This window comes from Pelophylax lessonae, assembly GCF_965119305.1.
Source record: "Pelophylax lessonae genome assembly, chromosome: 3".
In the NCBI taxonomy this organism is placed as follows: Eukaryota; Metazoa; Chordata; class Amphibia; order Anura; family Ranidae; genus Pelophylax; species Pelophylax lessonae.
Window position 1 is genome coordinate 426,580,271 of NC_138770.1, and position 14,636 is coordinate 426,594,906.

The window sequence follows — 14,636 nt, forward strand, 5'->3', positions numbered from 1 at the left end:
ACACCCCCAGTGTATCACATATGGCAGTGTGAACTGCCAGGGGTGCAGATGCGATGCGTTCCCGCATCGCACAAATGTGAACCGGCTTTAAAGGAGTAGAACTGATAAAAATGAATAATGTAATTAGTCATTTATTGGTAAATAAGTTTTCTTAGAATTCCAGTAGACCATTTTGTATGTAACATCATTTAATAGTGCTTTGATAAAGCTCCTGGATGCCTTACTTTCTTTTGCAGAAAAAAAATTGCTTTCCAATCACAGCATGTTAAATAGGAAAAATTGTTTCTGACAGTTGAGTTATCCTAGACAAGACCCATTAATGACCCTGCCATCTTCTGGCATCACTGGGTTCCTCACATGCTATCAGTCTAAGCCTGGAGCACAAATACTGTTACAGAAAGGCCTCTTCTGTCATTCAGCCTCTTTCTCTTCCCTCTCTTTCTCCTGGGCCTGTTATTATAAACCAGCTTTAGCTAATAAAAGGTGAAAGGATATAGATGACCCTAGCAGGGCAATAGAAAAGTGGTGACGCACAGGAGCAAAAACAGTGGGTTCTGATGGGAGCAGCAAAATCCAGGTATGAAAGATCTCTCTGCAATTTTAACCACTTCATTTCCGGAAAGTTTACCCCCCTTCCTGAAGAGGCCATTTTTTGCGATACGACATAGCATTATTTTAACTGACAATTGTGTGGTCAAGTGACACTGTACCTAAATAACATTTATGTCTTTTTTCCCCCCACAAACAGAGCTTTCTTTTGGTGGTATGTGATCACCTCTGTGTTTTTTATGTTTTTACGCTATAAACAAAGAACGACGGACAATTATGGGGAAAAAAAAAACAATAATTTTTACTTTCTGCTCTAAAACCTATCGAATAAAAAATGTAAAAAATCAAATGTCTTTATTAACCACTTTGTCCCCATTAGGTTTTACCCCCTGACCAGGCCATTTTTTGCGATTCGGCACTGCGTTTGCTTTAACTGACAATTGCGTGTTGACTTTAACTGACAATTGCGTGTTGTTCGACGCTGTACCCAAATACAATTGATGTCATTTTTTCCCCCTCAAATAGAGCTTTCTTTTGGTGGCATTGATCACCTCTGCGGTTTTTCGTTTTTGTGCTATAAACAAAAAAAGAGCGTACATTTTTAAAAAAACACCAATATTTTCTACTTTCTGCTATAAAACATTTCCAATAAAAACATTTTAAAAAATCAGATTTTTTTAACAGTTTAGGCCAATTTGTATTCTGCTACATATTTTTGGTAAAAAAAAATTCCCAAAAAGTGTATTATAATTGGTTTGCGCAAAAGTTCTAGCGTTTGCAAACTACAGGATAGATTTATGGACTTTATATATTTTTTATTAGTAATGGCGGCGATCAGCAATTTTTATCAGGACTGCAACATTGCAGCGGACAGATCTGAAACTAAGTGACACTTTTTGGGGACCAGTGACATTAATACAGTGATCATTGCTAAATAATATGCACTGTTACTGTATAAATGACACTGGCAGGGAAGGGTTTAACACTGGGGATGACCAAGGGGTTACATTTTTTTATTTATTTTTTTTTACTAGTAATGGCAACGATCTGCAGCTTATACCAGGACTGCGATATTGTGGCGGACAAACCGGACACCTAACTGACACATTTTACACTTTTTTGGGGACCAGTGACAATATTACAGTGATCAGTGCCAAAACTATCAGGGGCGATCAAAGGGTAAACGATGTGCCTAGCTAATGTTTCAGTGTAGTGGGGGAGGAGCTTTTACTAGTGGAAGGCATGGATGGGTGTTCCTGCTTTACAGAAACACAGGATCCATGCCTTATGTACTGACAGAACGGCAATCTGACTTCTTTATATAGGCAAACCGCCATTCTGTCAGTGTACTGAATGATAAATGAATGCCAGCGGACATCGGGCCCAAAACCGGAAGTGCAGGATCACGTATATATGTATATATATATGTATATATATATATATATATATATATATATATATATATATATATATATATATACGTGATCCTGCGCAGCACAGCCGCACTGTAGCAGCAAATATGCTATGGGGTGGTCAGCAAGTGGATAATAAAGGATAGCAGAATTTAGTGGGATTTTCTTAATTTCAAATTGTAGCTGCTTCTCATTGAAACAACAGAAATATACCCATGTTGATTAAGCTTCACACAGGGGTTTCTCATACATATTGTCATGTTAAGCCCCATACTGTAGATGTTTTTTATTTTATCTAACTGTGAACTCTAATTTATTCATAGTAGTCATTCTGTGATTTAATGTGTTTTTCAGTCCATTCCCAAGTAGTTAAAAATGTTGATACCTCTTAATTTAGGTTTTGAAATGTGCCTAGATGTCTATAATGCATTTTAGGTGTTGCCAATATAGATAGGATTATTTACCCAAAAGATGACATCTTGTAAAAAGCATTCAGATTTGTGTATAGCATTGCAACACCTTCTTTAATTGTGAATTATAATATTCTTTTTAGTATCCAAGGGTTAAAACGTTCATCATTTTATGTTTTGTTATCTCTCTCCGGTATGGGCGATTTAACTTCTCTTCCTGTCCCAAAATGGGGCATTAAATAAAATAACTTGAAGTGTGTATCAGTGCTGCTCCTACTTGTGACTGTAAACAAATATGTGATTCCTAATATTGGGCTGCAGCTGATGCTCTAGATAGCGAATAAAGTGCTAAGTGCAAAAATTAGCAGTACATAATTACCAACAAAAGTGCATGATTAGCAATGTGATACAAAATGAATACATAAAATGTCCTCTAATCATCAGCAAATAAATAGTCCTTGTAATAATAAAGTGCTCATGCCATAAATCAGAATAATCAACAAATAAGTCCTTTGATAAAGTTTACGCTATGGAGATCTCTTTTTGATTATACATATTCGCCATTGGGAGGACTTTCCATCCAAGATATAACGGCAAAGAAAAAACCCTCATGCTAAATACAACATATGCACTATTTCCCCATCTGTTTGGTGAGTGGGGACACAGGAGGGGAGCACGGAGTGATCTGCACATTATTTGATTTGCAGCATGGGCACTTTATCAAAGGACTTATTTGCTGATTATTCTGATTTATGGCATGAGCACTTTATTATTACAAGGACTATTTATTTGCTGATGATTAGAGGACATTTTATATATTCTTTTTGTATCACATTGCTAATCATGCACTTTTGTTGGTAATTATGTACTGCTAATTTTTGCACTTAGCACTTTATTCGCTATCTAGAGCATCGCTGATACACATATTGTTTATAAAATAAAAGAAAATCGCTACAAAGTTAGCAGAATGCCTCTATTAAGAAGCTGTCACCAGAACAAGGGATCCTATTAAAAGATTTACCCTCTCTTGTTTTAGCGACAACTGTAAAATTTGGACTTTTCCATCACTTTCTATCACAGGGACAATGGTCACCAAGAAAAAAAATATAAAGGGTGAATCTACTCAGTCTGACTGTCAGTTCCCACTCTCTGCTCTTCCTCCAGGTCTCACTGAAATGCCAAACTGGAGACGGGGCAGGAGCTGGGTGCTGAGAGGATGAGACAGCTGTCGATCAGGCATCTGGGTGGAATCTGACAATAGGGTTATTAATATAGTTATTTTACGAACTATACTAGTAACCTTATTGTCGGGATCTACCCAGATGCCTGATTGGCAGCAGGCTCAACCTCTCAGCAAGCAGCTCCTGCCCCCTCTCCAGTCCTGCACTCCAGTGAGACCTGGAGGAAGAGCAGAGAGCGGGATTGACACATCCTTTTAAAAGCTATGAACTTTCCCCTGGCCAAACTATTCTTCAATGCACGAAAGAAAAAAAAGAAATCTTTTCGCTGAAATAAAGACCTCTTAGCACACCTCCACAAAAATTAAAGCCACGCTTTTTCACTTCTGCCACTTACCCCACCCCATGTACAATCACTGATTTTAAATTGTGGAAAAAAAAAACCAAAAAACCTATGCTGTAGAGTTACATACCAAATACCAAGCTTCTGCCCACAATCCTTAGCAAAGGGACATACAACAATCCTTCCAATGAGATCCTGGGAACACTGAGATCCTAAATCTTACAAATGTTGCGTGTTTCTAGTGTCTTCAAGTGAGATTTGGCATATTTAGCATTACCAGTTTAGCAATTACGCTAAAACAGGTTTTTGGAAATGAACTGGGTCCCCCTTACCTGTTTAGAAGCTGCCCCCTATTTCCAGTCCATAGTACACTGACAAACTCAGGCTCCAGTCTAAGGGTCTTTTTGCTATTTGTTGCAGGTCTCAGATAAAATGCAGGGAGGAGGGTTTAGAGTGCAAGCATCTAAGGCACAAAAAAAAAACTTAGAGGACAGCTTCCTGAATACAGTATTTTATTCCAGTCGTATATGGGCCTTTATCAGCAGCCTCAAAATAATATTGGTAGACTGGGGACAATCAAGTTAACCTCTGAACCTATGAGAGCAGTCAGAGTCTGTAGCTCCACATAGCATCTAACCTTCACTTAGTAATTCAATACCTGGAGCTTCAGATGGTAGGACCTACTCGCAATCTTCAGGTGGCAGCTTCTGCCCAGCTACCCTGCAACATTCTTTCTTCTCTAGCCCAGCTTCAACAGGTAACTTTCCTCAGACTCCTAGTACATATCACCTACTAAGGCCTAGTAGAAACTTCTCTGAACCACACATGCCTCCACCCAGGGGAAACCCCAGGTAAGAGAGAGACCATGATTAGTTTCTCCCAAACATTTATCCCCAACCATAGCCTCCGGGCCAGCCTCCCAGGGATTGTCTGAGTAAGACAACAATTTATAACTCTAGGGGTTGACCCTCCCACCACCTTGCTGGAACATAAGTAATCAGCCACCAGGTTTATATATCATCCCCACAATTTTTAACTTTTCTGCACATGTTTTTTCTGAAGCTTTTTTATGTGGCAATTTTATATGGGCATGAGTCAGTTTTGAATACGTGGGCCTTACATTTGGGTCGCAAGGTCCTCATTCCACTTTATTATCATATTTACTCAGTGTATTGTAGCTGCACTGGCCAAAGTGTAGTACAAGTTAACTTTCAACTCTAGTTTCTTGGTATATACTATACAACAGGGATCAAAATGTAAAGTCCTGTGCTAATAGCCAGGCCTTAAGAGTTACTCACTACCAGTTTCCCCAACCAACCACTACCCTACCCCGCCCGCCCCTAATTCCGCCCCTAATTCTGCCCCTAAACACGAATTAGAATTACCCCCAGCATAGATGTCAGTGACCGTAATTATAACTCCCAGCATTGGTGTCAGTGGACGCCATAATAACTCCCAGTATTGGAGTCAGTGGATGCTATGATACCTCCCAGCATTGGTGCCACTGGATGCCATAATATCTCCCAGCATTGGTGCCAGTGGATCCCATATTAACCTTCAACACAGGTATCACAGCATGTGCTAATAACCCCCAGCATTGGTGCCAGATGCCATAATTACCCCAAACACAGGTATCAGAGGACACATAAATAACCCCCAACTCAGGTATCAGAGGACACATTAGTAACTCCCAGCATTGAAGTCAGTGGACACATTAATAATTCCCAGCATTGAAGTCAGTGGACACATTAATAATTCCCAGCATTGATGTCAGTGGACACAATAATAACCGCTAGCACACGTGGCAGTATTATTATTAACCCCCTCCTCCACATTGGTGGTCAGTGGCATTGAAATGTAACCCCTACCAAGACCTCCAATGTGGGGGGAGAGGGTTAACTTTCACTGACATTACTACAAATTCAGAAGGGGGGTGGTGGGTTAAAATTTCACTGCCATTAAAAATAATGCATTTGGGGGGTTAACTTTGACTACCACTGACCCCCCCATCCCCCACCTGCATTGGTGGACATGGCAATGTGAACCCCTTGCTCATTTCTAGCCTGTTCCAGTCCCATTACCCTAGTGCTATAGTGCTGGACAGGGAGCAGGAGCAATGAAACAACTACAGTCAGCTAAGCCTACCTCAGCTCACACTCACTCCTGGTAAGCTCACATCTCCCTCTTCTAGGAGGGCAGGCAGGCAGGTGGGTGGACAGGTGGTAGGTTCAGGCAGGTGGGCAGTCAAACAGGCGGGTGGGCAGTTCAGGCAGGTGCATGGGTGATTAGGTGGGTGGGTGGTTCAGGCAGGTGGGGTAGCGAGCAGGCGAGCGGGATCTCAGAAGATTGCTGCATCCCTATCCCGCCCAGACAACAAGTGGCCAGAGCCTGAAATTGTCAGTCCCAAAGCTAAAGGTAGGGAGGAGCAAAATCCTCCCTCCAGCAGCCATCCCAGCCTGCACTGTGTACTTCTCGTAACAGCCCAATCTGTGGCCTTTGCAGGATTTAGTGTAAGAGAGAGTAGTGATGCACTGAATGAACCTGCCTTCAGTTTGATATGGGTTCACCAAACACTACTGAAGTTTAGGTGCTGAATCCAATCCCCACTGAATTCAAAAGGGAGGCAAATTTGAAAAATATCAGAATAAAAAGCTGCGCTGGGAGATAATAAACTTGATATAAGAACAATATTTCAAATGTTCATAAGGTCATAAAAATGATTGAGACAAATAACACAAATAATGCCCAAAGGAACCAATAGAATAGTCCAAAACTAAGAGATTCCGAAGTGCAGATGTAGATTTGATAAGTCCGCCACCAGAGATCACTCAATCAGCCGCAGTGAAGCATGCTAAGGATATGCGCTTACCAGATGGAAAAGGTTTGATCGCATTGTACACACTCCAGGTGTCACAGAAGCCAACTCTCCTCTCCTAGCCAGGTCCTGTCAGATATAGAGATCCGCAGCATCCAGCAAATAGACACCAGCCACCTCGTCCAATATAATATTCCAGCAAGTATATGCAAGAAAAGATTGGGCCACAATAGTGTAGATGGTCTTAAACAATCATTTATTATTAAAGGAAATACACTCACAATGTGATGAAATTTTCAGCGCCAGTAAAACACATGCGAAGCCGCCGCCGCCCGACTTCCGGATACACAATGGTTATGTCAGCACGCCTTCCCTACAACCGTTTTGTCACAACTGACGTCTTCCTGACGTCACCATTGTTAAAAACCCCAATGCATAAGTTAGTATAGAAGCCCATGGACAACAGGGACTAATATTAGGGTCTGGCTACCAGGGAAGATGTAGGAATGGATGCTTGAAATCACCCAAAGTTCTACAAAGCCTGTGGTCTCCAAGACCATATACAGAATGTTTTATGGTTCTGGGAAAACATAATGTTTGTTTATTCCAAATCAGCCATAAACTGTGGAGGCCATCACTATGTGTATGTGAGGTGACATGTAGACACTGTCCGCAATGCTACCAGGTGACGTCTCACAAAATATAGTAATGCATACACATATATATATATATATATATATATGCGTGTGTATATTTATACAGGTATATATATATATATATATATATATATATGCGTGTGTATATTTATACAGATATATATATATATATATACTGAACAAAATTATAAACACAACACTTTTGTTTTTGCCCCTATTTTTTATGAGCTGAACTCAAAGATCTAAGACGTTTTCTATGTACACAAAAGGCCTATTTCTCTCAAATATCAAGTAAGCGCTTCTCCTTTGCCGAGATAATACATCCACCTCACAGGTGTGGCATATCAAGATGCTAATTAGACAGCATGATTATTGCACAGGCGTGCCTTAGGCTGACCACAATAAAGGCCACTCTAAAATGTGCAGTTTTACCGTAATGGGTGGTCTGGGGGGATCCGAAAACCAGTTAGTATATTGTGTGACCACCATTTGCCTCACACAGTGCAACACATCTCCTTCGCGTAGAGTTGATCAGGTTGTTGATTGTGGCCTGTGGAATGTTGGTCCACTCCTCTTCAATGGCTGTGCGAAGTTGCTTAATATTGGCAGGATCCGCAGTCATTTACGCCGATCCAGAGCATCCCAAACATGCTCAGTGGGTTACAAGTCTGGTAAGTATGCTGGCCATGCAAGAACCAGGATGTTTTCAGCTTCCTGGAATTGTGTACAGATCCTTGAAACATGGGGAAGTGCATTATCATGCTACAACATGAGGTGATGGTCGTTGATGAATGGCACAACAATGAGCCTCAGGATCTCGTCACAGTATCTCTTTGCATTCAAAATGCCATCAATAAAATGCACCTGTGTTCATTGTTCATAACATATGCCTGCCCATACCATAGCCCTACCGCCACTATGGGCCACTCGATCCACAACGTTGACATCAGCAAACTGCTTACCCACACAACGCCATACACGCTGTCTGCCATCTGCCCTGTACAGTGAAAACTGGGATTCACCTGTGAAGAGAACACCTCTTCAAAGTGCCAGATGCCATCGAATGTGAGCATTTGCCCACTCAATTCGATTATAACGACGAACTGCAGTCAGGTTGAGATCCCAATGAGGATGACGAGCATGCAGATGAGCTTCTTTGAGACGGTTTCTGACAGTTTGTGCAGAAATTCTTTGGTTATGCAAACCGATTGTTGCAGCAGCTGTCCGGGTGGCTGGTCTCAGATTATCTTGGAGTGGAAGATGCTGGAAGTGGAGATCCTGGGCTGGTGTGGTTGCACATTGTCTGCGGTTGTGAAGCCGGTTGGATGTACTGCCAAATTCTATGAAACGCCTTTGGAGATGGCTTATGGTAGAGAAATGAACATTCAATTCACGGGCAACAGCTCTGGGGGACATTCCTGCAGTCTGCATGTCAATTGCACACTCCCTCAAAACTTGCGACATCTGTGGCATTGTGCTGTGTGATAAAACTGCACATTTTAGAGTGGCCTTTTATTGCGGCCAGCCTAAGGCACATCTGTGCTATAATCATGCTGTCTAATCAGCATCTTGATATGCCACACCTGAGAGGTGGATGGATTATCTCAGAAAAGGAGAAGTGCTCACTAACACAGATTTAGACAGATTTGTGAACAATATTTGAGAGAAATAAACCTTTTGTGTACATAGAAAAAGTCTTAAATCTTTGAGTTCACCCCATGAAAAATGGGGGCAAAAACCAAAGTGTTGGGTTTAAAATGTTGTTCAGTGTGTGTGTGTACATATATATATACACACAGTAGCTCACAAAAGTAAGTACATATTTTTTTTACGTTACGTTTTGTCAATTTTTTATTTTACCTTTTCATGTGACAATACTGAAGAAATTACACTTTGCTACAATGTAAACTAGTGAGTGTACAGTTTGTATAACAGTGTAAATTTGCTGTCCTCTCAAAACAACTCAACACACAGACAATAATGTCTAAACCACTGGCAACAAAAGTGAGTACACCCCTAAGTGGAAATTTCCAAATTGGGCCAAAAGTGTCAAAATTTGTGTGGCCACCATTATTTTCCAGCACTGCCTTAACCCTCTTGGGCATTGAGTTCACCAAAGCTTCAAAGGTTGCCACCGGAGTCCTCTTCCACTCCTCCATCACGACATCATGAAGCTGGTGGATGTTAGAGACCTTGACCACCTCCACCTTCCATTTGTGGATGCCCCACAGATTCTCAATAGGGTTTAGGTCTGGAGACATGCTTGGACAGCTTCTTTAGCAAGGCAGTGGTCGTCTTGGAGGTGTGTATGGGGTCATTATCATGTTGGAATACTGCCTTGTGGCCCAGTCTCTGAAGGGAGGGGATCATACCCTGCTTCAGTGTGTCACAGTACATTTTGGCATTTGTGGTTCCTACAATGAACTGTAGCTCCCCAGTGCTGGCAGCACTCATGCTGCCCCAGACCATGACAGTTCCACCACCATGCTTGACTGTAGGCAAGACACAATTGTCTTTGTTCTCTTCACCTGGTTGCCACCACATACACTTGCCACCAAATCAGTTTATCTTGGTCTCCTCAGACCACAGGACATGGTTCCAGTAATCCCTGTCCTTAGTCTGGTTGTCTATAGCAAACTGTTTGTGGGCTTTCTTGTGCATCATCTTTAGAAGAGGCTTCCTTCTGGGATGACAGCCAATGCCGACCAATTTGATGCAGTGTGTGGCATACGGTCTGAGCACTGACAGGCTGACCCCTCACCCCTTCAACCTCTGCAGCAATGCTGGCAGCACTCTATTTTCCAAATGCAACCTCTGGATATGACGCTGAGCATGTGCACTCAATGTCTTTGGTCGACCATGACGAGGCCTGTTCTGAGTGGAACCTGTCCTGTTAAGCCGCCGTATGGCCTTGGCCATCATGCTGCAGCTCAGTTTCAGGGTCTTGGTAGTCTTCTTATAGCTTAGGTCATCTTTATGTTGAGAAACAATTCATGAGTTACCATGTTGAACTTCCAGTGACCAGTATAAGAGAGTGAAAGTGATAACACCAAATTTAACACACCTGCTCCCCATTCACACCTGAGACCTTGTAACATAAACGGGTCACATGACACCAATGAGGGAAAATGGCTTATTGAGCCCAATTTGGACATCTTTTCTTAGGGGTTAACTCACTTTTGTTGCCAGTGGTTTAGACATTAATGGCTGTGTGTTGAGTTATTTTGAGAGGACAGCAAATGTACACTGTTATACAAGCTGTACACTCAATACTTTACATTGTAGCAAAGCGTAATTTCTTCAGTGTTGTCACATGAAAAGATATAATAAAATATTTACAAAAATGTGAGGGGTGTACTCTCATTTGTGAGATACTGTATATATATGTATATATATATATATATATATATATGTACATATATACATATATATTGCTGTGTACTATATTAGTAGCACTCAGAGAAAGGATTTGTTTATATAAGAAAGTATATCTGGCTTAATTTGCACAACTTTAGACATTAACACATGACAACATGATAAGAAGAACTGACAAATATGTTAAGAAAGCAACATACATACTAGTAACATTGCCATTTTTACAACAGATCTATGAAAACTACCCAAATAAACATTCATAATTTATGCTTTGTCTTTCTTTAGTAAGTCCTTTCCGTAAGCTTTCTTTTAAGGTGTCAGCTAAGCATTTGCAAGAACTACATCAGGGAAAACTAAAAATTTTAACAGGTTTTTGTATTACGAAAGATTCCCTTTGATGTCATCTCATGTCTGCCTCACAAAATACAATATGGATGTCTCGAGAAACGGCCTTAAGTCATAGCAAAAAGCAAGCAAGGCACATTTATTAACATAGTCTCTCTGTTGGGTGCCACTTCAAACCACCTTTCAGGCATATGAATATGATTTAGGTGGCATGAAGGAGAAACCCCTAAAAGTATCACCAATTTTTTAAAATAAAATGCTGGAAGTGAACCTCTTTGATCAACATTCTTTCAGCTAAAGGATGTAATTATAAAGGTTTCCCAAGTGTGTGAGTGACAATTAATTTACTTCTTGTCAAAGTTGTTTTAAATTTTGAAAATAAAGGAAAAAGTATGTCACATTAGTGCCTTACATTGACATTTACTTTGCTGTGCTTACTATCTTGTTTGCATTTGCAGATCAAAGTTTCAGTGTCTTCAGGAGGGGACTGCATTCGTACCTATAAACCTGATATCAAGAAAGGCAGATATAATACCATTATTCTTAATGTGAAAACAGATACACCTGATAACCTATTGTTTTACCTTGGAAGCAATAAATATGTAAGTATACTTTCGTGTACAGATCTTGTTATATCTACTTTTCTACTTTCCATGTTGATTTATTTTAGAACATTTTAAAAGTAAAAAATCAAACCTCCTATAAATGAATGAAAAAGAAACTGTTGATTAGGTCATAAGAAAGGGGGGAGTTGGGGACTTTAAATGAGACATATGACCTACAGCTTGGAAAATTATGTAGACATAATTGTTGATATGGACATAAGGCATGACATATTGCAAATTGTACATACAAAGATGTTGTTTATTTCATATATATACATTCAAAGATAACATAAAAGCAATTCATGTATTCATGTATAGACACCTAGATCTTACTGAGTACATTATTGTAACCGTTAATGTAAGCCAATAATATTGTATGGTCAAGTATAGCAAAACATTCAGTAGAAAAAATAGAATATGTTAAAAGCATGGCTGCATCCAATAAGCTTGACGCGTTTTGTGGATGAGTTCCACTTCCTCAGGAGCGGATGTAGACCGTATCTGTAAAGAACAACAATGAATACCTAATAACTGCCAAAATGGAGGAAAAGGGTAAAGGCAGGAGGAAAAGAAATATCCACCCTACGGTACTTACATAACGGTCACAGATAAAAACATGTGGTACTACAAACACAGGGCTGCTAGGAACGTCTGTCCCGTGAACTGAGGTGATGGAAACCCATTGAGGGTCGGGTGCAGAAACACACCCCCAGGGGAAAGGAGGTTTCCTGTATATGGTAATCTTAGGCAATTTCTGAGCCTGTGGGGCCTGGTGGTTCTCAAGCTGACACCTCCCTTAAATTGCAAAAGTCCTGTTTTTTGTTTTCATTTCCCTTGAATATAATAGGGAATGCAAAGTGAACATTGTTCACCATTTTCATATTTTAAAAAATGGTGTGATCCTACATTTTGCAAAGGGAATATAATCTTTAGTACAGCATAACAAAAAAGGGAAACATTTTTCATAGGCGTTTCTAGCAGAAACAAGCTTTCAGCACATTTTGATAGGATGTAGGAACATGCGTTGGACATACCTGTAAGAAGGTCCACTTTTTCAGCAACATACTGCTCCAAAAGAAGTAGCTTTTACCACAATATGCGAGGAGCTGCACAGATTGGGTTACTAATGCAAACAAAAGCAACAGTGCTACTACCCATACAACTCACCGATGAAAGAGCTCTCAGGAGGGTAACGGCGGAATGAAAAGAAATATCCACCCAACGGTACTTACATAACGGTCACAGATAAAAACATGCGGTACTACAAACACAGGGCTGCTAGGAACCTCTGTCCCGTGAGCTGAGGTGATGGAAACCCATGGAGGGGCCGGGTGCAGAAACACACCCCCAGGGGAAAGGAGGTTTCCATATTGAAACCAAAAATGGTGCAGAAAAGTACATCCGAATATACCTATAAAATGAAAAAATAGTATGTAACTAACATGTTTTGTAGTGATAATAGTATAGTGGGTAAGTATAATTACTGCCCATTTGGTGACTAGTGAAGGGGAACAAAGCGTGAGAGGATATAGGGGACATAAAAGGTAAAACCAAAACAAAGGGTATAAGAACAAAGTGCAGGCAGTTGATAGATATTGGATGGAGCCCATGCAATTACCAAGGAGATAACGAAAAAAGTGAGAGAATACAAGATGCTAAACCTTGAACAAAGAAAAGTTCCCTCATAGTGTTGATTAGGTCAGCCAAACATAAGAGTTTCTAAAAAAAACTAAAAGAGGTCTAATTTCGAACTTTAACTCCTTTGGGGTTGATTTACTAAAGGGGAATAGGTTGTTCTCTTTGCAATGCAGTTGCTCTCGGCAAGATACTTTTTCCCAGTTCTTAGTGAATGAGGTGAAGCACTACTGCCTTTAATCATTCAGTCATGCACAGGAAAGTATGTTTTTATTTTATTTTTTATGTTCCTTTCACATGATCAGGTATTCTTTGAAAGGTGGGGTTTCACAACATTTACTAAGCTAAATAGTGCAAATGCCGCTTATGCAATTGCGCACAGGATTTAGAAATATAATCAATAAAATCAATCAAATATATATTAATTACATCATATATTATTATATGATAAATACATAAATAAATTAGAGTGACCCATCTGAAAGCAATTGACTTGAATATATAAAAGAAGAAAAAAAGACCGCTCATAAAATATAATACCAAAAATAACAATATTCAATGTGAAATGTGAATTTATGTGCTCAAAGTAAGTCCCATAACAGTTCCATATAAGTTGGTGTAAACTTCGCTTAATATACATCAAAGAACCACCCGTGTCTGTGGGATAATCCTCTCCTTCACCAACATCCACATGCACATCCCACTTACCAGATAAAATTTACCCCTATTATAGGTAATCAAAAAAGCTTTGGATAAAAGATAAATGCTCTGTTCTAATGGATCCACTTTAAGTTTCCATATGTCAGAACCACCGATTATATATTGAAGGTATCCGGACAGGTATGTGACATGATCCCTGATGACGTCAGATGTTTGCTGACAAAATGCGTCAGACTGAGATCCACTGTTACGTCACTTCTGGTTTTTGGAGTGCAGGTGGAATGCGGAATGGCATCCCCTGCTTGGAATCAGCTCTGATACAGCCAAATGTTGGAATTTTAAACTGTAAGTTACCAATGTTTTTTTAATAAATTAATTTCAAAAGAACTACACCATAAGAGGCTTCTTATCCCCCCTTTATACCTGTTCGAATAAAGTGAAGTGAAAAAGTTTATTTGCCTTTAGTAATTCAACCCCATTATGCCCATTATACATTGCACGGTGAGGGTCCTACTGTATTTGCATTACCAATATCCCAGTCTTTACTAACAAATGATACCTGGATATGGTAATCTTAAGCAATTGCTGAGCATGTGGGGCCTGGTGGTTCTCAAGCTGACACCTCCCTTAAATTGCAAAAGTCCTGTTTTTTG

The 14,636-nt window shown here is 40.1% G+C and overlaps 1 protein-coding gene across 4 annotated transcripts in view; it reads left to right on the plus strand.

The window, feature by feature from the left end:
* Positions 1-14,636, plus strand: part of LAMA2 (laminin subunit alpha 2) — a 1,405,743-nt gene that overhangs the window by 1,246,665 nt on the left and 144,442 nt on the right. For all 4 annotated transcript variants that reach the window (XM_082249565.1, XM_082249566.1, XM_082249567.1 and 1 more), the window contains one exon: positions 11,542-11,685. In XM_082249565.1, the coding sequence (XP_082105691.1) occupies positions 11,542-11,685 (144 nt within the window). The remainder of the gene's footprint in view (positions 1-11,541; positions 11,686-14,636) is intronic.